General features: G+C 40.2%; 1 protein-coding gene across 1 annotated transcript; it reads right to left on the bottom strand.

The window, feature by feature from the left end:
* Positions 1 to 1,933: 1,933 nt before the first annotated feature.
* On the bottom strand, positions 1,934 to 26,479 carry RGS13 (regulator of G protein signaling 13). The gene is made up of 5 exons (XM_030572522.1): positions 26,423 to 26,479; positions 22,426 to 22,494; positions 18,952 to 19,013; positions 7,060 to 7,226; positions 1,934 to 4,815 (listed from the first exon to the last, which is right to left on the bottom strand). Exons 2-5 carry the CDS (start codon positions 22,488 to 22,490, stop codon positions 4,642 to 4,644), a joined length of 468 nt encoding a protein of 155 aa, XP_030428382.1. The 5' UTR covers positions 22,491 to 22,494; positions 26,423 to 26,479; the 3' UTR covers positions 1,934 to 4,641.
* Between the last annotated feature and the right edge of the window lie 427 nt (positions 26,480 to 26,906).

Here is a 26,906-nt window from a genome sequence, read left to right as displayed (position 1 = left end):
CTGTCTGGAGTTGCCAGCTTCCAGATTGCAATAGCCACCCGCTTCTCCACTGGCAGGGCAGCTCTCAAGCTTGTGTCCCTGCACCGCAGGGTAGAGGCGAGCTCAGCACACAGTCCCATGAAAGTGGCTTTTCTTATCTGAAAGTTCTGCAGCCACTGCTCGTCATCCCAGGCTTGCAGGACGATGTGATCCCACCACTCAGTGCTCGTTTCCCAAGCCCAAAGGCGGCGTTCCACGGTGCTGAGCACGTCCGTTACTGCCACAAGCAATTTAGTGTCTTGCACGTCAGGCGAATCAATATCATCATCTGACTCCTCATTGTCACTTTGGAGCTGAAGGAATAGCTCCACTGCCATGCGTGATGTGCTGGCAACATTCATCAGCAAGGTCCTCAGCAGCTCGGGCTCCATTTGTAACAGAAATCGCGCTGCAGACTCACAATGCCGCCAAACTACTTGGAATGTGTAGCAAAGCACCACGGGGCGTTTGGAACAGGAAGCGGAAAGACCTGCACCCTTCCGTCCCTTTCCCACAAGCCACAGCGCCAAAATGGGACGAGGTGCTCTGTGGGATAGCTACCCACAATGCACCACTCCCAACAGAGCTGCAAATGCTGCAAATGTGGCCACACTGCAGCGCTGGTAGCTGTCAGTGTGGCTACACTGCAGCGCTGGCCCTACACAGCTGTACGAACACAGCTGTAACTCCCAGCGCTGCACAAATGTAAGTGTAGCCATACCCTGATACTCATTTTGGGAGAGTAGTTCTGCAATTCTAGTTGAATTCCTTAGCTGCCTTTCTCTGGGGTTGTATTGCTTGCTAGGCATTTTTAAAAAATATTTATGTAAAGCCTCTGTCTAGGGCACTAAATGCAGCATTATCATTTCTTACTAACTCTAATAATAAACTGGCCACAGTGTCCTGGACTTTTAAAAAAAAGAACTAAATATTCACAGTTAATATGAAAATATAAATGTATTTGGAAGTACATGAGAGAAAAGATTGTTTATTCTGTGAAGGTTTTTGGTGTTCCGGAAGTATATTATAAAGAACTGCTATTATCAACTTTATCATCCATTAGCACTGTTTTTTTAAATCTGTCTGTACTAGCCTTGCAAGTGTTTTCTTGCCAACTTCAGACACTGCTCTAAGCAATTCTTTATTTGGCTCTCTTTGACCTGCTTTGCCATCTCTTTGCTACCCTCCATTTATCGGTACCTAGTCACCTACTGTGAATGCAGAGTTGATGAAAACTGCATGCAATATTAAAGGGATGATCGGTACTTTATCTCTGCTCCTTTCTTTTCTTCCCAGTGTCTGTACAGTTTAAAATACTAATTTCATTTGGGGTTTGTTTGCTCTTGACCAGTGATTGCTCCTCTGAAGAGGAGGAAAGAGGACTAAACTAAAGATGTCACTTTAAAGAGGAGGAATTTTCATTTAGGCCTGAAAGTTAGGTTAATGATGAGATTTCCTCATAGCTACCATATATTGAACATTGCTCTGTGGTGGTGGCATTATACTAATGAACTGTGCTACTTAATGTATGGTAGGTCAGTGAGAAACAATCCACACCTAATTTAACTGTATGATCAGCTCGCTGTGTCTGCGCCAGTATAAGCTTCATGGTGACTTGCTAGATAACATTCTACATTGGAGAGGAACACAAAATGGTGGCTGTTTCACAGTAGCCCTTGCAATAGACAAGGAAACTGCTCTGTATTTAAGGATGAATACTCAGAAGACAGGATGACAGCTCTTTTCCGTTCCCGGGCAGAAAGTGCCACTTAAATAAGGAGGATAAATGTCAACTTAATTGTTAATGCTTTTAGTTTAGCGTTTAATAATTTAAGCTGTTAACTGGTATCAGAGATAAGGATTTTTAAAATATTTAATCTTGACAGCATCCATTTAGCTGGTTGTGTGACCTGAATTTAACTTGACATACTTATTAATCTCTTACATTGTGTTTGAATATTTGCCATATTTATCACTTCAAATCTTTTACTTTTGTTCTTACCTGTTAAGTAAACAGTTGAAGAATAAAGAGGGAGAATTGACTACTAAGGTTACAGGGTTTTAGATTTAATTTTCTTTCTTAACAGTAGTCCTTCAACTGATAATGATTAATGTTGACATATATTTCTGAATGCTGTACGCAAATGGAAAGTACATCTAAACTAGCTGTTCAAGTGCTACTACTGACAATGATAAATGCATGAGGTCAGTGGTTTGTTCTTGCTGCCATTAGTTACTGTTATTACGAACCGTATGACCTGATGAAAAGCATTGTGATTGTTCATCCACTAATGAGGAAAGGGAATCCAGAGAGAAATAAATTGCCATGTTTCCAGTTCATAGGACTAAGCTGTTTAATAGAGAAAAGAAACAAACTCTGAAACCTTTAGTCGTTTCCTGACAGAAGAAGCTCTGCATTTTAATATTAAATAGACAAACCCTAAAGTTTCATTCTAGAAAGAGGAATTTTAAATGTATCTTGAATAAAATAGCCATAAGATGAGCATGTTTTAGGCCAAACAATAATGCTGATTATTAACTGTAATTTTTCATAGTCATCCCTATGGATCACATTCTTTCCCAAGTGTCAGGGATGTTGTATTGTGAATGGCCCCAGCCTCACTGCACTACTGTAAGCGACCCCATTGTGGGTATCAGTTACGGTACATTAAGCCCTTTCAGAAACTTGGCAGTGTGCTCCTTGTACCATGAGCTTGGGGGCAATTGTTGTAGGAGAATCTCTCTAAAATGTAAACTGGTCCATACCCACCTCAAAGTGACACACTTGTAAGGTTAGCAAGTCCTCCCTTTTGGAGCATAGTTTTATTAACAAGATAGTTTCAAACTAGCCCACATGAATCCCAAATGAAGGAGAGGGCTGGGGAGCTACTGCTGAAAACTATCTGCTGTAGAGGAAACTCTCACAGTCACTAAAAACCAGCCTGAGCAGAGGCCAAAAGGAGCTGGACTAGTAGCAGCTGAAGAGACATGGCAGATACAGAGTAATTTCTGACAGCAAAAAGGAAGCACACAAGCTCTGTCAAATAATATGCTGAGCAAGGCTGGTTGCTGACCATGGAGGAGAGAGGGCTGCTGATTTATGGATATCAAATATGGAGTTGGGGGACTAGGAGGAGTATCCAGAGAATGATGGGCCTATGATAATGGTATTAGGTCGGTACTGATGGAGAAGGCCACCTACAACATCAGCAACTCTCCCTGTAGCACCTAGATTTCTGTTGGAGATCTCCGAAATGCATACAGATCACCAATGCTTAGTTTGTCAGATTGGACTTGATCACAGCCTGATATTTTATATTGGAAAATATTGATTTAAAAGACACTTGAAAAGCTTTAGTTATACAACAGAATCACTTATAATTTAGTGTGTGAGAGAGAGCTTATAATTAGTTTAGATATTAGAACATGTTATGCTCAGGTGAAAACTAGTAGTATCTTATTTTATAATTGGGGATAGCACCACTTCTCACTAATCCAATCCATTACCCAAGAGAAGGATTTGTATTCTGTTTATCCAACAGCTCACAGTAGTCCATTGTTTCCCTTCTAGGTTTTATAGATGAAAGATTTACAAGAAACATTTTCATTTGGATACATTTGTTGTGTGAGGGCCTGATAGTGACGTAAACATTCTAATTATAAAGGGGCAAAAGCTACACTTTTGAATAGTGCAGTGAACAGGCCGATCAGGTGAATCTGCGAAAATGTAAGTGGCATGAAATATAGGGCTAGCCATAATAAACGTCGTATAGTGCTGTGAAAACACAAGTCATGCAGAACTAATCTAGGTGTTTATTTTCTACCATCTGCACCTGGCTAGCCAGATCTATGAAGCCATTCCCAACATGACTTATTAAACAAAAGCATTCCATATCTCTCCTCTAAGGTTTGACAACCTGCTTTGTATCTTACTTTATTAATCCAAGAGCATTTGGGCACAACATGCACAGTAGCTTAAACACGCCTGGCTACAATTACAACTATCCTTGGAGCCTTCTGAAAACGAATGTATTTTTTGTGTAATCAAATGTAATGGGCATGTGTTTCCCTTTACACTTGAGACTGTTGAGCTGATTAACTGGACAATGTGCTGAATTTTAGCTTGTGAATTATAGAGTTTAGAATACTGTACAGTAACTATCATTCTAAACCTCAGCACTTGTATTCTTAAATAAAGTGGCTTCGCTTGGATAGTGGTGGATGTTGATGAGAGTGTGGAACTAGTCTTCCCTAGCTGGTAGGAGAAGGACAGGAGTCAGCTAATTTCCCATGGATTGTGGTGAGTGAGTAGGGTTCTAGGTTTCTTCCCTGTAACGACTTTTTAAAATTCCAGACAGATTGAGGTGAACTAAAAGTGGCTTTCAATTTTTTGACATAAAGCTGAAATATTCCACCAGGAGGGTGGGGATGGAGGGTGGAAAGTATTTTATGTTCAGCTCTAATATCTGCATAAGAACAAACTACCATTCTTTGGAAGGAAAATTCATCCATTGTCTGATTTCTTCTGTTCTTTTTTTACCATTTGAAAACATTAATAAACCAAAAGGAAGTCTCTTCTGCTAAATCCTTAATCTCTCTCTCTAATGTATAGAGTCATTTCTGTCAGTCTGGAGGCCTGTGTTTGAGTTTCTGATAGATTTCTGATCCAAGAAACCTGGGATATGAATCCCTTTCCATGTGCATGTAAGCTATTCTCTGAGCTTCATCAAAACAGGATTGAGTTGGTTCTTGAATATTCCTGAGAATAGCTTCCCTTGCAGGACTATCAATGTTAATCTGAAAAATAAAACAATATTAAAGACAGTTACAACAAAAGTACAGAGGACAAAAATAGTTCTTCAAAGATGAAGCTTGGTAGGCTGCAGCCAATACCTTACATCCATATGATCAATTTTGGCACCATTTTCTCTATGCTGACAAGAAGCTACAGGAGAGAGATTATTAAGAAAAATAAAAATCTAGTATTTAAAAATCTTGGTATAGAAGTGTTTGCCTCCCTCCACTTAAAGTTAGGTTCCTATATCTATATTTATCTAAATTGAAGGCCTGTTTTCAAACATTCCGACCAACTGAAATTAGTGGGAGCCATCGGGTGCTCATCACATTTTGAAAATCAGGCCACTGAAGTCACAGGATATTGTACAACAGAGATTGTACATTAATCCTGATTAGGAAATGGGTTATTGTGTAAGAGACTCAAGAGTCAGATGAGGATTTGCAGTGGATGAGTGGAAGCTTTGTGGATGTCTAAGAACTTAATGTACTGGTGGTGTTTACCTTTCTGATAGAAAGGTACTGTAAATAAAAGTTGAACCTCACCATAATCTAGAAGACTGACCAAGGCGATTGCAGTTCAACTAAACATTTTGTACTTAGATTTGCTCTGCTAAATTGCACTTATTGGAGGCTGAAAGAGAAGCTGGAGGCATGTGAATTAATGTATAACTGTTGATGTGTGGAGACCTTGCTGTACCAAGGATGTTTTTTAAGGGGCAATCTGCTCCTTCCCTAATACTATTGCATTTTTTTAATACAGACTATGTTGAGATAACCATCAGCTTCCATTTAAAAAAGGAAGTTTCAAGCCCTCATGTTTGCAGAGAAAAACTTGAAAACAGGAAGCACGTGTGTTCCCAAAGACTAAAAACCAGAGAGCAAACTAAGAATTCACAATTTATTATTTAAAAATTTTGTTGATCTCATGATTTTGAGAACTGACTCATGATTATTCAATGCTTGAGACTGTCAATACCGATAAGCAAAAGGGAGGTTATCCATGTCTAAGCATACGTATTTTTTTTGTACATTTGTGATTGAATTTCCTATAAAGACCCATGAAAAGCTCAAATTAAAAAAAACAGCAGGCCGGCCAACCAATCCCCTCTTTCCCCCCAAAAAATCATCAAAACAAAAAAAAACCCAAACTCATCATAATGTTTAAAATAATCACGTGAATTTTCAACTTGCAGGGCTGACAATATTGTTGCCTCTTAATCAAAGCTGTAAACTGTCGCCGTACTCCAACCTTAGCTTGGCATCTGAGAATCAAACCGGATTCTTTCTAGCCCTCACATTTCCAGTAATTTGTATTGTGCATTTTTAATTCAGTTAACAATTCTGTTGCTGAAGCATGAGCCAGAAAAAATCTAGCCTCACTCTACCAGTGCTGTGTTGGACCTGTAGTGGTAATGAGTAAAAAGCAGATTAATTTATTTTTCTCAGTAAAGTGAGAAGATATGATTCTGAAGACACCTAGAAATGATCTGCTAGGTGTCATGTTTATTTAGTGTTTTAACAGAAAAGAACTACCCTTTAATATTAATCCCTGTTCATACAGCCAAATCTGGTCTGTTTTTCCTAAAATTTGTCCATGGTTTTTATTAGAGTATTATTAAGGATTGATTTATTGAAGTTGTTTAACCATTTGGAATGAATTACTTCAATTTTTCTTACTTCTCCAGTGCTTTTGGGAACTTCATGGTCTTTTAGCATGCTTCTGCCAGCCCTCAAAAGGGATGGAACTGGGTAGAGATTTCATTTAATTTCCAGGTACTGGACTAAGTAAAGGTCACATTCAAAGTCTACTGAAGTGTTTGGAAAGACTCCTATTGACATCAACAGGTTTGTACATGTCCTAAAAGTATGGAACCCCCCTCCCAGGAATTTAGTTCTAGACCCTGTTCTGGCACTGACTCCCACTGTGGCCTGGGGCAAAGAATTTTACCTATCTGCCTCAGTGTTTTATCTGAAATGAGGTTAAAAATATTTTAATTACCTGCTTCACAAAGGTGCTGTGAAGATGATTAATCAAGTAAACATCTTTACACTGCTTTTTACAGTGAGTGCCATTGCCAAATATTGATTGTTGCATTTTGCAAGCTGCTGCTTTCAGTTTCAACAGATACCACATGCATGTTTAAATATAAATAGGCATGTGTGTGTGTGTGTGTGCGTGCGCGTGCACACACACACACACACATTGGAGGGAGGGACAGAGCAGTTCTTGCAATGTTAATTCACCTCTTTAGGCGCCTGGGGCTGAATGTAATTTTTAAAAATTCTCTTGGCTACAGAAATCCTTTTCCTCCGAGATTCAATCTTCTTGTAAGTTTCACATGCAAGCCAGAATTCAATGTTCTCATCACTGTATTCTGTCTTCAGGTAGGTCTTGTAGATTATAGGTCCATCTGAAAATATTTCAGAAGTCAAACTTTATAAACTATAAATGATAGCATTTAGGAAGATAATTGTCAAACAGGTTTTGCTTAGCTCTGAGTGAAAAATGTCTAGACAAGGATTATGGACCAGTTTTGGTACTTTTTCTTATGTTGAATAGTTCCTGACTCCACAAGAAATCTTTCAGAAGACAATGGGGCTACTCATGGGATAAGGTACTACCCATGGTCAGTATGTGTATCACAGATTACTTCAGGGATGCTGGACCAATTTTTATGGTGGGGGTGCTGAGAGCCATTGAACCAAACTGTAAACCCTGTATATAATGGAAACCATTTCAGTCGAGGGGGTGCTGCAGCACTCTTAATTCCAGCACCTATGAACTACTTTTAAATCTTCTGGCCCTTTTTGTTTTATATTTACATAAAATTTGAGACTGTTAATAGAATGGTTTAAAAAGAATATTTAGGGGATAACTGGCCACTCAATGTGACAAATAAAAGTTTCAGACTTCAATATTCATTTTGTACATGCTCAGAACTCCCATAACATCAGTGAGAGCTGCACATGTGCAGAAAGAGCAGAATATCAAAGAAAATATTTCCTCTTCCTGTGGTTTAAAATCACACATAAGAACTGCCATACTGGGTCAGACCAAAGGTCCATCTAGCCCAGTATCAGGTCTTCTGACAGTGGCCAATGCCAGGTGCTCCAGAGGGAGTGAACCTAAACAGGCAATGATCAAGTGATCTCTCTCCTGCCATCCATCTGCACCCTCTGACAAACAGAGGCTAGGGACACCATTCCTTACCCATCCTGGCTAATAGCCATTTATGGACTTAACCACCATGAATTTATCCAGTTCTCTTTTAAATGCACACAACACATATACCTCTGTTATAAGGCTGATAATTATTGTAAAAATTCAGCTCTACATCAGAGTGAAAAACATCTAAACGTCAAAAAAATCATGATCTACCTGGGAAAAGGGGAAGGCTTTTATAGACTCATGGACTTTAAAGTCAGAAGGGACCATTATGATCATCTAGTCCAAGCTCCTGCACAACACAGGCCACAGAATGTCACCCACTCACTCCTGTAACAACCCTCTAACCTATATCTGAGCCATTTAAGTCTTCAAATCATGGTTTAAAGACTTCAAGGTGCAGAGAATCCTCCATCAGGTGACCCGTGTGTCCCACGCTACAGAGGAAGGCAAAAAAAACCCAGGGCCTCTGCCAATCTGCCCTGGGGGAAAATTCCTTCCCAACCTCTAATATGGTGATCAGTTAAACCCTGAGCATGTGGGCAAGACTTATCAGCCGGACGCCCAGGAAAGAACTCTCTGTAGTAACTCACATCTCACCCCATCTAACATCTCATCATAAGCCATTGGGCATATTTACCAGTAATAGTCAAAGATCAATTAATTGCCAAATTAGGCTACCCCATTATACCATTCCCTCCATAATCTTATCAAGCTTAGTCTTGAAGCCAGATATGTCTTTTGCCTCCACTACTCCCCTTGGCAAACTGTTCCAGAACTTCACTCCTCTGATGGTTAGAAACCTTCATCTAATTTCAAGTCTAAACTTCCTGATGGCCAGTTTATGTCCATTTGTTCTTGTGTCCACATTGGTACTGAACGTAAATAATTCCTCTCCCTCCATGGTATTTATCCATCTGATGTATTTATAGAGAGCAATATCATCTCTCCTCAGCCTTCTTTTGGTTAGGCTAAACAAGCCGAGCTCTTTGAGTCTCCTTTCATAAGACAGGTTTTCCATTCCTCGCATCATCCTAGTAGCCCTTCTCTGTACCTGTTCCAGTTTGACTTCATCCTTTTTAAACATGGGAGACCAGACTGCACACACTGTTCCAGATGAGGTCTCACCAGTGCCTTGTATAATGGTAGTAACTAACATCTCCTTATCTCTACTGGAAATACCTCGCCTGATGCATCCCAAGACCACATTAGCTTTTTTCTTGGCCATATCATATTGGCGACTCATAGTCATCCTGTGATCAACCAATATTCTGAGGTCTTTCTCCTCTTTTGTTCCTTCCAACTGATGCGTCCCCAGTTTATAATCAAAATTCTTGTTGTTAATCTCTAAATGCATGACCTTGCACTTTTCACTATTAAATTTCATCCTATTACTTATACTCCAGTTTACAAGGTCATCCAGATCTTCCTGTATGATATCCCAGTCCTTCTCTGTATTGGCAATACCTCTCAGCTTTGTATCATCTGCAAGCTTTATTAGCACATTCCCACTTTTTTTGTCTCAAGGTCAGTAATAAAAAGATTGGTCCCAAAACAGATCCGTGAGGAATCCCATTAGTAACTTCCCGCCAGCCTGACAGGTCACCTTTCAGTATGACCTGTTGTAGTCTCCCCTTTAACCAATTCCTCATCCACCTTTCAATTTTCATATTGATCCCCAACTTTTCCAATTTAGTTAATAATTCCCCATGTGGAACCATATCAAATGCCTTACTGAAATCGAGGTAAATTAGATCCACTGCATTTCCTTTGTCTAAAAAATCTGTTACCTTCTCAAAGAAGGAGATCAGATTGGTTTGGCATGATTTACCTTTTGTAAAACCATGTTGTATTTTGTCCCAAGTACCACTGACCTCAATGTCCTTAACTACTTTCTCCTTCAAAAATTTTTCCAAGACCTTGCATACTACAGATGTCAAACTAACAGGCCTATAGTTACCTGGATCACTTTTTCCCTCCTTTCTTAAAAATAGGAACAATGTTAGCAATTCTCCAGTCACACGGTACAACCCCTGAGTTTACAGATTCATTAAAAATTCTTGCTAATGGGCTTGCAATTTCATATGCCGGTTCCTTTAATATTCTTGGATGAAGATCATCTGGGCTCCCCGATTTAGTCCCATTAAGCTGTTTGAGTTTGGCTTCTACCTCCGATGTAGTAATATCTACCTCCATATCCTCATTCCCATTTGTCACCCTACCATTATCCCTAAGTTCCTCATTAGCCTCATTAAAGACTGAGGCAAAGAATTTGTTTAGATATTGGGCCATGCCTAGATTATCCTTAACCTCCACTCCATCTTCAGTGTTTAGCGGTCCCACTTCTTCCTTCTTTTTCTTCTTAGTTATATGGCTATAGAACCTTTTGCTATTGGTTTTAATTCCCGTTGTCAGGCCCAGACATTCAACTGCCAGTATCACCTTTTAGACTGGTATCTACACTACCCTTCCTCCTTATGTCCATTCTCCTACCCATGGCTGTATCCTTTCTTACTTCATTTTCTTCCCTCTCAGTGTTAAAATCTGGCATGGAGATTACCTGTACATCTCCCAACCATCTCCCCCAAATTCCTAGTTTAAAGCTCTCTTAATCAGATGTGTCAGCCTCCATCCTAGAAATCTATTTCCTGCCCTACTCAGGTGAAGTCCATCCAGAGAGAACAGTTCTCTGTCCATGAATGCCTCCCAGTGGCCATACATCCCAAAACCCTCCTTATAGCATCACTGCCTGAGCCATGTGTTGAGCATCATAATCTTGTCACACCTTTGTTGCCCTTCTCTAGGAACAGACAGAATCCCACTGAAGATCACCTGAGCCTTGAATTCCTTAAGCATCTTCCCCAGCCTTGCATAGACTCCTTTGATTTGTTCCAGTGAGAATCTAACTGTATCATTTGTTCCCACATGAAGGACAATCAGTGCATTCTTTCCTGCTCCCGTTAGGATCCTCTTCAGCCTCAGGTCCACATCCCGTATCTTTGCACCCAGCAGACAGCGCACCCTTCCGTTCTCTGGATCAGCTCTGGTTACAGGCCTATCTATTCTTCTCAGTAAGGAGTCCCCAGTCATGTAGACCTGCCTCTTCCCATATCCTTCTGGGGCTCATATTTGGTGTTGTCTCCATTGACTCTTCCCTTCTTCCTATAGGACTCACTGCTCTTCTCTTCTTCCTTGCTTTCTCACCTTCAGTGACCACCTGCTGTGCCCCTTCTTCATTTTCCAACTCCTCAAACCTGTTCCTGAGCTCTATTTCTTCTTCACTAGCCCATCTTTTCCTCTGCCTGGTTCTTAGTCACATGCTTCCACTATCTTCACCAGGCAGTCTCCCCTCAGCGTTCTTCAGTCCTGCTTCCATCTGCAAGTCTGAGCTTTTCCATTCAGCCTCCTTATGTCTTTACTTCATCATCTGCTCGAACTCCCTTCTAATCTCAACCAGAGTTCCCACCTGCATCTTCAATCCTCTGATCTTTTCTTCCATCAGCTCTATCAGGCGGCACTTCATGCAAATGAAACTCTTTTCAGGTACCCCCTCCAGGATCATGTACATACCGCAGCTTCAACATCTAGTCATCTTCATTGTGTCTTCCACTGTTTCGGTCACTACTACTGCTGCTTCTGTCATAGACTTCCCATCTAAGTCCTCTTAGTCCAGGAAGCACAAACCAAACCAAAACACCACAACCCACAGCAAAGCAAACCCCCAACAAGCAGCAAAACACTGCCAGAACACCACACACTCCCTTCACTAGACTGTCTGTTCCTCTGCCTGCCTCTTTTAGTCTTCCCTTTGCAAACTCCCAATCAAACTCCCCTGTTTACAGCTCTGTTTGCTGGCTCCTGTGCCACTTCCATTTATTTCCTGTCATCAGAAGGAAAGGTGACTTTTGTTGCTGCCATCATTGTAACTGAGAGAGCTGTCAGTTTTCTCTCCAGCAAATAAAAGGTTTTTCAAATTGTCTTCTGGTATACATTAAGGGTGCAGTACGCCTTTGCTGTTGTGAACCTGGGGATCCAAGCCATTTCTTTAGCATAGCCAGCAGTTTGTTACAGCGAGAGGGGTGGAGGGAGACAGAGCTCCCAGGGCCCTGGCAGGGAGGGTGAGTGGGATCCAGGACTATGTTCACTATAGATCAAGGGTTGCTATTACAAAGGCATTATAATGAGAGCCTTCTGTATTTTGTCCAAACATCCCAACTTCCACTGATTTTTGCCTTTACTGGTGGTAGCAATTGTTGGAAGCCTTAGTAAACTATCCCTTAAAGAACTAGCAGCTTCAAGAATTTAACACCATGTCATTTACACCTACTCTGAGCAGTGCTTGATGATGCAGTGGCTAAAGTGCCTGCAGTCATGAGAACGTTGAGGTTTCAACCGTTGTTACTACTTGCTGAGTATCATCTTTTTTAGCAATGGTGAGAAATATTTTCCAGTAAAACTTAGTGTAGGCAAATACTTTAAGACCAACATAGCTCTGGGATCAGCAGTTGCAGCTTCATTGACTTCAAGTGAAGTTTCTCATGGTTCATATACTTGGCCTTTTGCAGCCTGAGAGCAATGCAGAGACATTTAATCAATGGCAAAATCTATTGTAACAGACCAAGACCAGTGGAGTACAGGAGTCTGGTAGAGGGCAAATATACTGGTCACTGGATGAGTAGTTTTCTGTTCCCTGAGTGACCAGAGCAGGGGCTGAACTAGAGTAATCAGGAACCTGCTAGAACCAATTAAGGCAGACAGGCTGATTAGATCACCTACAGCCACTCAAGGCAGGCTAATCAAAGGACCTGGGTTTATAAAGGAGCTCACTCCAGTCAGGTGAGGAGGAGCCAGAGGAGAGGAAGTGCGTGTGAGGAGCTGGGAGCAAGAAGCACAAGGAGCTGAGAGTGAGAGGGTGTGCTGCTGGAGGACTAAGGAGTACAAGCGTTATCAGACACCAGGAGGAAGATCCTGTGGTGAGGATAAAGAAGGTGTTTGGAGGAGGCCATGGGGAAGTAGCCCAAGGAGTTGTAGCTGTCACACAGCTGTTACAAGAGGCACTATAGACAGCTGCAATCTACAGGGCCTTGGGCTGGAACCCAGAGTAGAGGGCGGGGCCAGTTTCCCCCTAAACCACCCAACTCCTGATCAGACACAGGAGGAAGATCACTGAGGCAAGCAGACTGTGGGGAAGATCACTGAGGTACGCAAATCTGCCAATAAGCGCGGGACCCACCAAGGTAGAGGAGGAACTTTGTCACATTATATATTGTGAGTGATTCATAACTCTCTAGTTCTAAAAGCAAATTTCTCCAGTGATGCAGATCACAGGGTTTTTTTTGTTTCTGCAAGAGATGTCAGCATGCCACGGGATGAGGGTGGTGGTTACAAGCACTCATGCTGCTTGTATATGATTTCTGATATTTTAAACTGCCTCTTTATAGCACAGTGCATTCCAGAGCTTCCCTTGCACAGTAATACTCTATATTGCTCCCACTAAAGGCTGCACTTTTATAGCACAATCTGGCCCTTGACTGATTTGCTTTTCAGTGTAGTAGGAAAAAGAGGGGAAGAGCGAAGTGGCAAAGTTTGCAGATGATACAAAATTACTCAAGGTAGTTAAGTCTAAAGCAGACTTCAAAGAGTTAGGAAGGGCTCTCACAATACTGGGCAACAAAATGGCAGATGAAATTCAGTGTTGATAAATACAAACTAATTCATGTTGGAAAACATCATTCCAACCGTACATAAAATAGGCTGGGTCTAAATTAGGTGTTACCACTCAAAAAAAAAATAAAAAATCTTGAAGTCATTGTGGATAGTCCTCTAAAAACTTCCGCTCAATGTGCAGCAGCAAAAACGGACTGCTGGAAACCATTGGAAAGGGATAGATAATAAGTCAGTAAATATCATAATGCCACTAAATATTTCCATGCTACTAACACATCGAATATTGCATGCAATTCTGGTCTCCCCGTCTTGAAGATATATTTGAAATGGAAAAGGTACAGAAAAAGGCAACAAAAATAATTGAGGGTTTGGAACGGCTTCCATATGAGGAGAGATTGAAAAGACTGGAACTGTTCATCCTGAAAAAGAAAGAACTGGGAGGGATATAATGGAGGTTTATAAAATTTGTGACTAGTGTGGAGAAAGTGATGAAGGAAGTGTTATTACTCCTTCATGTAACACAAGAACCCAGGGTCACCCAATGAAATTAGTAGGCAGAAGGTTTAAAACAAACAAACAAAAATAAATACTACTTTACACAATGCACAGTCAACCTGTGGAACTTGTTGCCAGGGGATATTGTAAAGGCAAAAACTATAACTGGGTTAAAAAAAGAATTAGATAAATTCATGGAGGATATTAGTCAAGATGGCCATGGATGCAACCCCATGCTCTGGATGTCCCTAGCCTCCGATTGCCATGTTCTGAGACTGGACCACAGGGGATGGATCACTTGGTAATTTCCCTGTTCTGTTTATTCTTTTTGAAGTATCTGGGCTTGGCCACTGTTGGAAAACAGGATACTGGCCTAGATGGATTGTTGATCTGACCCAATATGACCATTCTTATGTTTAATTTTTGTGTTAACTACATGAACAAATCTTCTTGCAGTTTGTTGCTGTTTTAGCATGTTTTGTGATTGAAAACAATGGTAGCATTTAGAAATGTGTGGATAACATTTAAGAATTTATATTGCAATGAAACAATATTCATAGTTTATTTCTGTGAATACCAGAAGAGTTCATGTTATTTGCAGTGTTGCAACTGTGTTGGTCCCAAGCTAGGTGAGGTAATATCTTTACTGGATTAATTTGTTAGTGAAAGGGACAAGCTTTGGAGCTCTTCCTCAGGTCTGCAGTAGGTAACCAAAGCATTCAGGTTAAATACAAGGTGGGACAGCTCCTTAAGTATAAGGGGTTAACATATATTGGAGGCCATTTAAAATGAAGTGGGCAATTAAGGGTTAGCAGGCAGTGGGATGTGTTACAAATTGTTGTAATGAGCCATAAATAATAGAATATCAGGGTTGGAAGGGACCTAGAGGTCATCTAGTCCAATTCCCAGCTCAAAGCAGAACCAATCCCCAACTAAATTATCCAAGCCAGAGCTTTGTCAAGCCTAACCTTAAAAACCTGTAAGGAACTAGACTCCACCACCTCCCTAGGTAACCCAGGCTTTACCACCCTCCTAGTGAATTTTTTCCCCCAATATCCAACCTAAACCTCCTCCACTGCAACTTGAGACCTTTACTCCTTGTTCTGTCATCTGGTACCAATGAGAACAGTCTAAATCCATCCTCTTTGGAAACCCCTTTCAGGTAGTTGAAAGCAGCTATCCTCTCATTCTTCTCTTCTGCAGACTAAATAATCCCAGTTCCCTCAGCCTCTCCTCATAAGTCATGTGCTCCAGCCCCCTAATCATTTTTGTTGCCCTCCACTGGACTATTTCCAATTTTTCCACATCCTTCTTGTAGTGTGGGGCCCAAAACTGGATACAGTACTCCAGATGAGGCCTCACCAATGTCGAATAGAGGGAAATAATCATGTCCCTCGATCTGCCAGCAATATCCCTACTTATGCAGCCCAAAATGCCCATTAGCCTTCTTGGCAACAAGGGCACACTGTTGACTCCTAGGTCCTTTTCTGCAGAACTGCTGCCTAGCTATTCGGTCTCTAGTCTGTAGCGGTGCATGGGATTCTTCTGTCCTAAGTGAAGGACTCTGCACTTGTCCTTGTTGAACCTCATCAGATTTCTTTTGGCTCAATCCTCTAATTTGTCTAGGTCCCTCTGTATCCTATCCCTACCCTCCCGTGTATCTACCACGCCTCCCAGTTTAGTGTCATCTGCAAACTTGCTGAGGGTGCAGTCCACACCATCCTCCAGTTCATTAATGAAGATATTGAACAAAACTTGCCCCAGGACTGACCCTTGGGGCACTCCATTTGATACAGGCTGCCAACTAGACAGAGCCGTTGGTCACTATCCATTGAGCCCAGTGATCTAGCCAGCTTTCTATCCACCATACTTTTTTAACTTGCCGGCAAGAATACTGTGGGAGACTGTACCAAAAGCTTTGCTAAAGTCAAGGAATAACACATCCACAGCTTTCCCCTCATTCACAGAGCCAGTTATCTCATCATAGAAGACAATTAGATTAATCAGGCATGACTTGACCTTGGTGAATCCATGCTGGCTGTTCCTGATCACTTTCCTCTCCTCTAAGTGCTTCAGAATTGATTCCTTGAGGACCTGCTCCATGATTTTTCCAGGGATTGAGGTGAGGCTGATTGGCCTGTAGTTCCCCAGATCCTCCTCCCTCCCTTTTTTAAAGATGGGCACTACATTAGCCTTTTTCCAGTCATCCGGGACCTCCCCCGATCACCATGAGTTTTCAAAGATAATGGCCAATGGCTCTGCATCACATCCACCAACTCCTTTAGCACCCTTGGATGCAATTCATTCGGCCCCATGGACTTGTATTTGTCCAGATTTTCCAAGTAGTCCCAAACCACTTCTTTCTCCACAGAGAGCTGGTCACCTCCTTCCCATGCTGTGCTGCCCAGAGCAGCAGTCTGGGAACTGACCTTGTTCATGAAGACAGAGGCAAAAAAAGCATTGCATACATTAGCTTTTTTCACATCGTCTCTCACTAGGTTGCCTCCTTCATTCAGTAAGGGGCGCACACTTCCCTTGACTTTCTTCTTGTTACTAACATACCTGAAGAAACCCTTCTTGTTACTTTTAACATCTCTTGCTAGCTGCAACTCCAAGTGTGATTTGACCTTCCTGATTTCACTCCTACATGCCTGAGCAATATTTTTATACTCCTCCCTGGTCATTTGTCCAATCTTCCACTTCTTGTAAGCTTCTTTTTTGTGTTTAAGATCAGCAAGGATTTCACTGTTAAGCCAAGCTGTTTGCCTTCCATATTTACTATTCTTTATACACATTGAGATGGTTGGTTCCTGCAACCTCAATAAGGATTCTTTAAAATACAACCAGCTCTCCTGCACTCCTTTCCTCCTCATGTTATTCTCCCAGAGGATCCCGCCCATCAGTTCCCCGAAGGAGTCAAAGTCTGCTTTTCTGAAGTCCAGGGTCTGTATTCTTCTGCTCTCCTTTCTTCTTTATGTCAGGATCCTGAACTCAACCCTCTCATCATCACTGCCTCCCAGGTTCCCATCCACTTTTGCTTCCCCTACTAATTCTTTCCAGTTTGTGAGCTGCAGGTCAAGAAGAGCTCTGCCCCTAGTTGGTTCCTCCAGCACTTGCACCAGGGAATTGTCCCCTGCACTTTTTCAAAAACTTTCTGGATTGTTTGTGTACTGCTATATTGCTCTCCCAGCAGATATCAGGGTGATTGAAGTCTCCCATGAGAACCAAGTCCTGTGATCTAGTAACTTCTGTTTAATGTCTCTGTTTAAGTCCATGATTTTTAGTGTTCAGTAGAGTTATGAATTTAAGTTCCCAAGTTTGTCCATTGTGCAGGTTTCCTTTGTGAATGAGGACATCAACAATATTTTCATCCTTTTGACAGATGGCCCAAAATTACTCAGACATTTCCTCCAGAACTTCAAGCACCACTGCCCAACCATCAAACTCTCTTAACATTCCCATGCTAGCATCAACTTCCTGGACACCATGATGGCCCTACAGATGACTATATACAAGAAACTTCTGGATCCAGCAGCCACCCTGAACACAGCAAGAAGTCTGATATCTACAGCCAGGCACTAGTACCACAGAATTTTCTCTGAGGAGAAACTCTGCGATATGCACACAAATGCCTTCACCAAACAAGGACATGCCACCAGAAAAATAGATCACATCATGGAACGGGTCACCCAAATACCTTGGGAGAACCTGCTTCAATACACGGGGGGGGGGGGGGGGGGATAAAAAGCTCACTGAACATATACCCCTAGTTTTCACCTACCACCCCACACTGGAACCCACATGGGGTGTCATCAAACTACAGCCCTGACTTGAAATGACCACATCTTGAAAGAAATCTTTCCCAAACCCCCTCTTTTGGCCTTAAAACAACATCCCAACCTCACCTAGCTTCCCACAGACTAGGACACACCAATTCAAAATGGCATCAGATCCTGCCATAATATCAAGTGGAAACCTGCAGACATATCTCCACTTCCACAATGATCAATACTCCCCAGAACACACCTTTCAAGATTCATGACTCCTATATCACATGCCTGTATCAACCCAGGCCTCAACTAGCAAATCAGATGCTACAAAACAACTATGGGGGTGAAACCAGACAATCACTATGCTCTTGAATGAACCGTCACAAAAAATAAGATAAAAATGACCCGTGAGTGAACACTTTTTACAAAGTGATCACTTCATGTCTGACCTCTCAGTCCTCATCGTCAAAGGAAACCTGTGAAACACCTTTAAAAGATGAGTCTAGAAACATAAATTCATAACTTTGCTGAACATTTAAACCAATGACTTAACATAAATGCTGGATTTATGATTTATTGCAACAATTTGTAACACACGCTACTACCTGCTAAACCCTTAATGGCCCACTTCATTTTAAGTAGTCTCCTACAGCATGTGTGAATCCCTTATGCTTAATGGTCTGTCCCAGTTTGTATTTAATTCCCCAGACAAGGAAGAGCTTGGTGAAGCTCAAAAACATGTACCTTCCTCAGCAGAAATTGGCCTAATAAAAGATATTACCTCACCTAACTTATCTCTCAGAAGGATTCATAGTGATTAACTATATTGCAATGGGCATCGAGGGTATTTGTGGTGATTGATATGGCATTAAAATTTTTCATTTGCTTTCCTCTTTAATGGAGGTCAGTAACCGTAAAACACAGTACATGGAGATATACCAATGTATCACATAAGCTTTCCCTATCCACACATTTCTAAAAAAGTTAGATAGCTGCTGTTAAATAACTCTGCTGGAGTACAAACATACAACTACTTACATTTAGTAGTCATCAGCTTTTCAAAAGATTGGGACCACTGTAGCACTTCTTCCAATGACACTCTTTGCAAAAGGAGGAAAGGTTATTGTGGGATTAGAGTTGTAGTTAACTGCATGGCTAATGCTAGGCTTAAAAATAAAGCTAAATTTCATAATTCAATGAATCTATATGCATTTTGCTCTCTGCAAGTTCATTTTTTGGATGTCTCAGATCTTGTGCTTGCAGTTTTGAAGAAAAGAGAACTTTCAATAACTGGACCCAGTTCTGCACTAAATTAAACGCATACAACTCCCTTTGAAGTCAATGGAAATTGTGTGTGTAGGCAGTGCAGTATAGTACTTCAGAATGGGAGAAGAATAAAGAAAACATTAAGAGTTCTAATAGTCAGCTCTTTGAGGCAGGGGTGATCATGTAGGGTTGCTTTGTGTCTAGAGACCCTGCTGTGGTTCAGGACTTTAGGTGCCACTGCAATGTTAGGTACTATTATTAAAGTCCCTTGGGACTGAGTATGATAAAAAATGTAAAACCTATTTTCTTCTCAACTAACACCACCTACATTTATCATCAGCTGAGAGGCTGAGCTCTGAACATTATACAGTAGAACCTCAGTATTATGAACACCTTGGGAATGGAGATTGTTCATAACTCTGAACAAAATGTTGTGGTGGTTATTTCAAAAGTTTACAACTGAACATTGACTTAACACAGCTTTGAAACTTTACTATGGAGTATAACAATGCTGATTTTAACCATCTTAATTTAAATGAAACAGTTTCCTTACCTTGTCAATTTTTTTAAAACTTTGTTTTGTTTTTAGTAATTTACATTTAACACAGTTCTGTATTGTATTGCTTTTGTCTCTGCTGCTGCCTGATTGCATGCTTCCAGTTTCAAATGAGGTGTGTGGTTGATGGTCGGTTCATAACTCTCGTGCTCGTAACCCAGAGGTTCTGCTGTAGCTGATGAATGATGGAAAGACTAATAGAATCTTGACTGCAAAAGACACTAAATCCATTTAATTACCTACTTGTTTTTAATTTAAAATTAATCACAGTGTTACTAATCAAGAGGATTCTTAGAGGTGACTAACAATGGATTGTTTTTCTTCTATGCTTGTTGTCCTTACATGGCAATTTCCTGGGTTTTAGGAGTCTTCCATTTGTTCTCTTAATTCTCAGTTCTGTGGAAGACTGAGGGATCAGAGAGAACTAAACATCTTGAAGAAAAATAAACTTCTAAGGACCAGATTCTGCACTGGCGTAAATCAGCATAACTTTATATATACTACCTTTGTCTCCGGGTCTTATAATTTTTAGTATCCTACCACTGGTAACTTGAAAAAAATGCCTATGCTAAATGTTCATGTCCATGTCCGTGTAAGAGATTGGAGAAAAAGTGCATTGTAGTTCATTAGGCTCTAATCAAACTGGAGAGGGAGTTTTCATTCTCCCTTGATCCTTCCATTTTGGCATCAGTTACTGAATCCTAACTAAAGCCACTTAATTACTGTAAAGTTCAAGAATAATCCATATTTGATTAAAAGCAGTATTGGTTTGTGGATAGTAGGTACTAGTGGGATTAATTTGTAAGTCTGCTCTGCACAGCAGCTGTTTGCTGGTTTTGTAGTCTAATTTGTGGTGATTTCTTAGATTTGTTTTGATCTAATTCTAGAAAGGACACCACTGCCATGTCTTACTGTTTGTTATAACAAGCGAATCTTCTTTTCTGGGAAGAAAAATGAATGTCAGTTACTCAGCACATTTTAGATAGATTTAACTCCTATTTTTGGTAGAAATTTTGCAACCACCAAACTTTGGTCTTAGTTCTTTCGTAATTTCTGGTCACACAGTTGGTTCTTGTTCAAGTAGGGCTTTTCTCATGCCTAACTGACCTCCTCTTTACATAAATACTTGTTCTTGTGAATGCTTATTTGTTGATAGAGCTGCTTCTGAGTCATATCTGCTGTTACTGACACAGACACATTTTTAGTGTTGTCAGCATTATCACTCTTATCCAGAATAAGTGATGTTCTTGTCTGTCTCCCTGAGCACCATCAAAACTGCCATTTTATTTCCATTTCGGAATATTTGCCTCTAGTGTTTAATCTGCAAAGCAGAACAAACACAGCCTGTTTTTAGTTACTCTCCATGGGTGAGTTTACACTTAGGGAAGATGGTGTTTTACTGTAAACTGAGGAAGTCATTGAGGGGAAAATGAGTATGGACTATTAAGATGTTCATTCCCCATTTTTCTGACTATAACCCCACCTAGTCACAGTAGTTGTATCAGTAGGATCTGCTGCAGTGAGAATCCTTATGGAGAGGGTGAAGAACTGGTTATGTCTCCACTATCCAATGTATACTGCACAACTAGAAAAGACAAAGTACTTAAGGGACCATTGTCCACTGCAGAAAGCCCGGGACTGGGAGTCAGGAGACATGGCTTCTATTTCCTGCTCTGCCATGACCAGCTGTGTGAATTCAAGCAAGTCACTTGATTTGTTTTCCCTTCCAACCTTTTTCTGGTGTTTTTTTTTTTTTTTTTTTTTGTATTTAGATACAATGAGCCTACAATCTCTCACTGTGTTTGTATAGTGTCTTGCACAATGCTGTCTCAATCTTGCTTGTTGCTTCTATGTGCTAGTGTAGTAAAAAGAATAAATACTACTACTAGTAATGAGACTATTGGCTTAGTGAGGTTGTTTTGGGTTCTCATGTTATTTGTACACTTTTAAAATCCATTTGTCTCCCACCATCTTGCAAAGTGCTAAAGAGAGCTGGTTGGTGATTGTTTTTTTTTCCCACACAGAAAAACTTGAACTTTACTGAAAATGGGGCTGAAAGATTTCAATTTGGAAATGCCATTGTGGTACTTCATGTGAGCTGTAGTTTGGTTGCCTCATGCCCCAGTTCTCTTCTATGGGCTGGGCTCCCTGGTTCTGAAGCACCACAATCTCCTCTCTTGCTGAGAGGTTGTAGTGTACATAGGAATCTATGGCATCGTGGGAAACATAAATTGGCTGGAGAACCTGTCCAGCTGAGACACATGATAGCATAAGCACAAATTTTCAACATCTGGCAGTGGGATTGAGTTTTAAAAAACAAAACAAAAAACCACAAACAAAAACAAACCCAAAACATCCTGTTTTAAATTCATCCCAGGTATAGCTCCATTGACTTCAGTGGTTACACCAGGGGTGAACTTGGACCAAGATGTCTATGCCTGAACAGCTCAAATTAAAACAATCCAGTTACTCATAGCATAAGACAATGCAAATATATTGAAATTGTTCTACTGTGAAGCAACAGCATGAATAACAGGTGATCAATGTATGTGCATCCATGAGGACAACATGCACAGGTAAATATTCAGCATTAAATTGTATTGTTAGCCCTATTGACTCTTTCAGTCAGGAGGCTAGATCCCTTCATCTCTTGTAGGATTATGTGACTGCAGAATTATAGTAATACTTACTTAGAAGTGATTTCATTTTCATCTTCTCTGAATAACTTACAAAGACAACAAATATTTGGGCTCATTCTCCTAAATAAAGAAAACATGTGAGTTTTGTAACCTGATATAATACAGCAGGTGCACTTAAAGTTCACTCTGATTTTAGAGGTCTGACCAGTTCCAACGGTATATTTACATATAGGGAATATAACTGGAATTGGTCAGGCCTCTAAAACCGGGATGAACTGTTTAAGTTCACCCACTGTATTTATGAAAATCTTTGACAGGAATGGGGCATCTCAACTCATCTCAGTGGAGAGTTGCCCCCTGGCTCTTAAGCATTAAAGAAAAGAATAATTAACAAACATTCAAAACAGTCTTTCAAGGGCCTAATTGAAACAGATTAAACTATTGAATTTGTGAAAGACTTGTTCCTTTGGTGCTTTTTTAGAAAAACATGAACATAACAATTTCTCTTTTATAAAATGAGACCTCCATAACTCCACAGTCCAAGATACGTGACTCTAGAAAAGCTTCCGTCTCATTACAATCAACTGTAATGATATCCCTAAATTTGGCTTTTCCTTTAATCTTTTCTCAGGGTTTTATGTTTTTCATTTGCTTTTGTTGAACAGTAAATTATTCCTTCTCTCAAAATGTTTTGAGGGACACACTATAAATATGCCTGGAGAGGTTTTGGAGATTTTGGGCCTGACAAAATACATTGAAATCAGTGGGAATCTCTCCACTGGCTTCAGTAGCTTTTGGATCTTGTATGTGAGAACTTTGATTTAAGACTTTGATTTAAACTGAATAACTTCGAGTTTGTGAGTGAATTATTGAATCTCCAAGATAAATGTCTGGGACATGCTAAATCAATATTAATCCAAATTGTGGATCAGACTTGGTAAACTTATTCTGACATATGGATCCTGTCAGAAACTACGGGTACTATGTAGTGATGAGGAAATTAAGGAAATATCTATCCTAGAAAATTATTTATGAACTGAAGAAAGTCATCTTCTTTTTTTTTTATTTGTCCAATTCCTCCTCCTCTAAGCAATGCCATATGTTCTGAAGGCCAAATTCTTCAATAAGCTTATGTATAATGTTGTTTATGGAATGGGTCTTTCTTTGAAATGAGTTTCTGTGTATATCAGTCTAGAATTAGATTACTACATCATAGTCCCCACCAATAATCAAAGAGATCTCTTTTCAGTCTAGTAATTTAAATCTATAATTTGGTTCAGGTTAGGGCTTGATTGGCCTACACCTGTCCTCGGGCTAGATTGTGCTTTTATATTGGAACACAAAATAAGGATGTGCAGAGTTTCACTGCCCCAGAGGACATTCTGAACTGTGGAATCCTTAAACTCACCTTTCTTATAATTGGACCATATCTTAAAGTCTTAAATCAATGGATCATCATCAGTTTAGACCATCTGAGACTCTAGCTCATTAGGTTTTCTACCAGATATTAAAATGCCTACTTGCAAAGCACCATGACAACTCTGACTCATAATACTATATGAGGCCTTATCCGCCAAACCCGAAGAGAATGCATGCCAGTATCCTTGAGATGGCTGCTCAAATTCTCTTAGCTCTATGGCTTTGCATAGTTCCTTGTGTGTTATATATGCTCCAAACATTGCCCACAAGCAAAACCCAAATAATTGACAACAGAAATTTAAAGCAGACATCAGGGGGAGTTGCTGGGTGCTTTACACTTTAAAAAAGAACAAGCCAAGATTTAGAACCTTCAGGCCTCCATTTTTTAAATACTTAGCTATAGCCTTTATCTGTGCTGTAATAAAAATGTTCATATTGAAATACATTTGTACTTTGGATCATTGGAGTGGAACTCTTGCATAACTAAATGGCTTTATTTTAAAATATAAGGTAGTCTACATTGCTGAATTCTTCTTTAAAGCAGGAGTCAATAACAAATATTTTTTTCTTTAGTTGCTGTATGGAAAACTCCATTGTAAAAGGAGACTGTTTGTTTTATTCTAACTAGAGAACATATATCAGCAAAGATAAACACTTTTAACAAATATTGTGGCCTAGAGCTTAACTACACCTTGGTAGCTCATGAAAGCAGGACTCTGTTGTTCTCTGTTCTTCCTTTACAGGTATTTGAATCGTCTGATAATGCGTTAGATAACAGGCAAAGAAATATAATGTACTTTTTGTAGCACTATGATATGAATTCCATAGTTTCAGCTGAATTTGATCTTTTCCCCCTGAAGCCTTGTCTGCACTGAGGATTTGCGTGAGTTTCAGCCATTGGTGCTAGCAATTTGGGTAGCTGCACTGGTGCAACTCATAATGTAGACAGGGTATTCTGCAGTAAACTATGATTTACTCTGGTGCATCTTATGCTAGTTTCAATCAAGGAACGATCCACTGGTGCAAACAGTGGCTTCAGCTGTCTATATTAGGGGTCACTGCTGCTGCTTTCCTAAATTGCAGTGTGACTTCATTTACCTGAGCAGAGCATTACAGTACACCAATGTACACCATACCAGAATCTGGTGCTAGCCTGTTGACCAGTGGAGTTACACTGAGGGCAGGCTGCCCATGGCTGTACTCAGAGCAAATCTAGAAGGTAAGAAAGACTTGAGTCATTCCTTGAAAGCTTCCATTATGTAGTCTGGTTATTTGGTATTTAGCAGCTTATGTAGCAATATACCCCTGTGTGCACATTGTGATTTGGTAGCATGTACCCCCTCTGTTCATAAGTGCAAATGGCTAAACAAGTGTGAGGCAGTAAAGTTTTGCAATTTTATTGATTTATTTCTTTCTTTTACATCACTGTATTTTAGTACTCATGGTAATTGTGTCACGCTTGAGGTTTTCTGTCCATAGAATGAGCACACCATGGGCATCTGTGTGTAGTGTTTCCCACACCGCTCCTACCATATGCCTCCGATCTGTCCTGGGGAGGTCACTTCTAAGTAATTCAGTCTCTATCATGCTCAGCAATTGGCCTTTCTGAGACTAAAAACAAAACTCCTTTGAGTTCATGAGAACAGAATTTTACCCTACGTTGTCAATTGTGAGGCTGTTTGTAAAAACACTTTTTCCTAAATATTTTGCTCTTTTTGAATTATTGAAACTTCTTTCTGTTTCTTGTTTCCACTCGGCCGGGATTGGTTTTTGGATTTAACTTTAATATTTTTAATGTTATGTGCGGAATAAAAAAAAAAAATCTCTTGCTCTCACGCTCTCTCTCAATTAGCTTTTTACAGAGTTTGGAATTTTTGTATTTTTAGTAAAGAATGTAAAAGCAGCAAAGAATCTTGTGGCACCTTGTAGACTAACAGACGTATTGGAGCATGAGCTTTCGTGGGTGAATACATGCATCTGACGTAGTGCTGCTTTTACAGATCCAGACTAGCATGGCTACCCCTCTGATAATAAAGAATGGTTTATCCCACTTGGTACAGTATTTGCATTTCTCATGCAGTTCCAACTGTTTAGTTTTGCAGAAGTGTGGCTGTCTGGGTGTTATGTCATATGAGAATCTGTGCTGGGCCCCATCCTGTGAAACATTGGGTCCCCAAAATTAGCAGCTGGGCTTAGCACTATTCAGGAGGTGGCTTTGGGTTTTTATGAATCAGCATTTGTAGATCTTGCTTCTCATTCAGTAAGGTTTTTACAAATAGAGTCCCTAGACTGCTCACCCTGACATTCTGCTCCTTAGCCCACCTGCACTGCTTATCTCCAATAATTAAAGAGTATGTGATCAAATTTGATCCTAATACTTTCATTCCCTATCTGAGCCCAACACTATTACTGTTCATAATAAATTTCACTTGTAGGTTTTCAGCTACTGTATCAACACACAAGTCAGTTTATAGAATTACATTCAGAAACAATATGAACATTTCTTTGATAATGCTTTTAAAATGCTGGAATGCACTTCTAAAGCTAAGGATAAGATTAATGAAATATGCTATCTTGGATTAATGTGATGACAGAAATGTGCTAAATCACAAGAGTCTTGAGTATTTACACAATTCTTCTTCATCAGCTTTCCCTTTTCCTTCATAGCCCTGCCCCACGTATGGACCTGCAGAGAGAGACATACACGCTGGTATACGTTTTTGTTTTGTTCTGGACTAGCCCAAGGGTATTGTATACTGTTGAAAATTCACACAAATGTAACTGTTATCAAAGGGGCCAGTCTTCAGCTGGTATAAATCAGCATAGTTTTATTGAAGTCAATGGAGCTATACTCACTTACACCACTTGTGGATTTAGTTCAGAGGAGTTGTGTGCAAATTACTCAAATCTGTTCCTTGGTTTATTATGCTTTTCCATGTAAGCTCATGAGAAGTATCTTAGCATGTAGGATTGTGCATTTCCAGCAGATTTCATCACCCAAAAGACAAATCACAGGACCCTAGCTGAGTTAGTACAATATATGAATGAATGAAGTAGTCACACACATTCTGAGAATTAATCACACTTCTGATAGTAAATGAATCTAAGATCTA

Source organism: Gopherus evgoodei, chromosome 8 (genome assembly GCF_007399415.2).
Source record: "Gopherus evgoodei ecotype Sinaloan lineage chromosome 8, rGopEvg1_v1.p, whole genome shotgun sequence".
NCBI classification, from domain to species: domain Eukaryota; kingdom Metazoa; phylum Chordata; order Testudines; family Testudinidae; genus Gopherus; species Gopherus evgoodei.
This window is presented reverse-complemented; position numbering and strand designations above follow the sequence as displayed.

Excerpts from the sequence above, each read along its gene's own strand:
- RGS13 (XM_030572522.1), bottom strand. The coding sequence starts at position 22,490 with ATGAGCCCAAATATTTGTTGTCTTTGTAAGTTATTCAGAGAAGATGAA. Across the intron at positions 19,014-22,425 it reads GAAAATGAAATCACTTCTAA|AGTGTCATTGGAAGAAGTGC; the intron begins GTAAGTATTACT and ends CCTTTTGCAAAG. Across the intron at positions 4,816-7,059 it reads AGCCCCAGGCGCCTAAAGAG|ATTAACATTGATAGTCCTGC; the intron begins GTGAATTAACAT and ends TTTATTTTTCAG.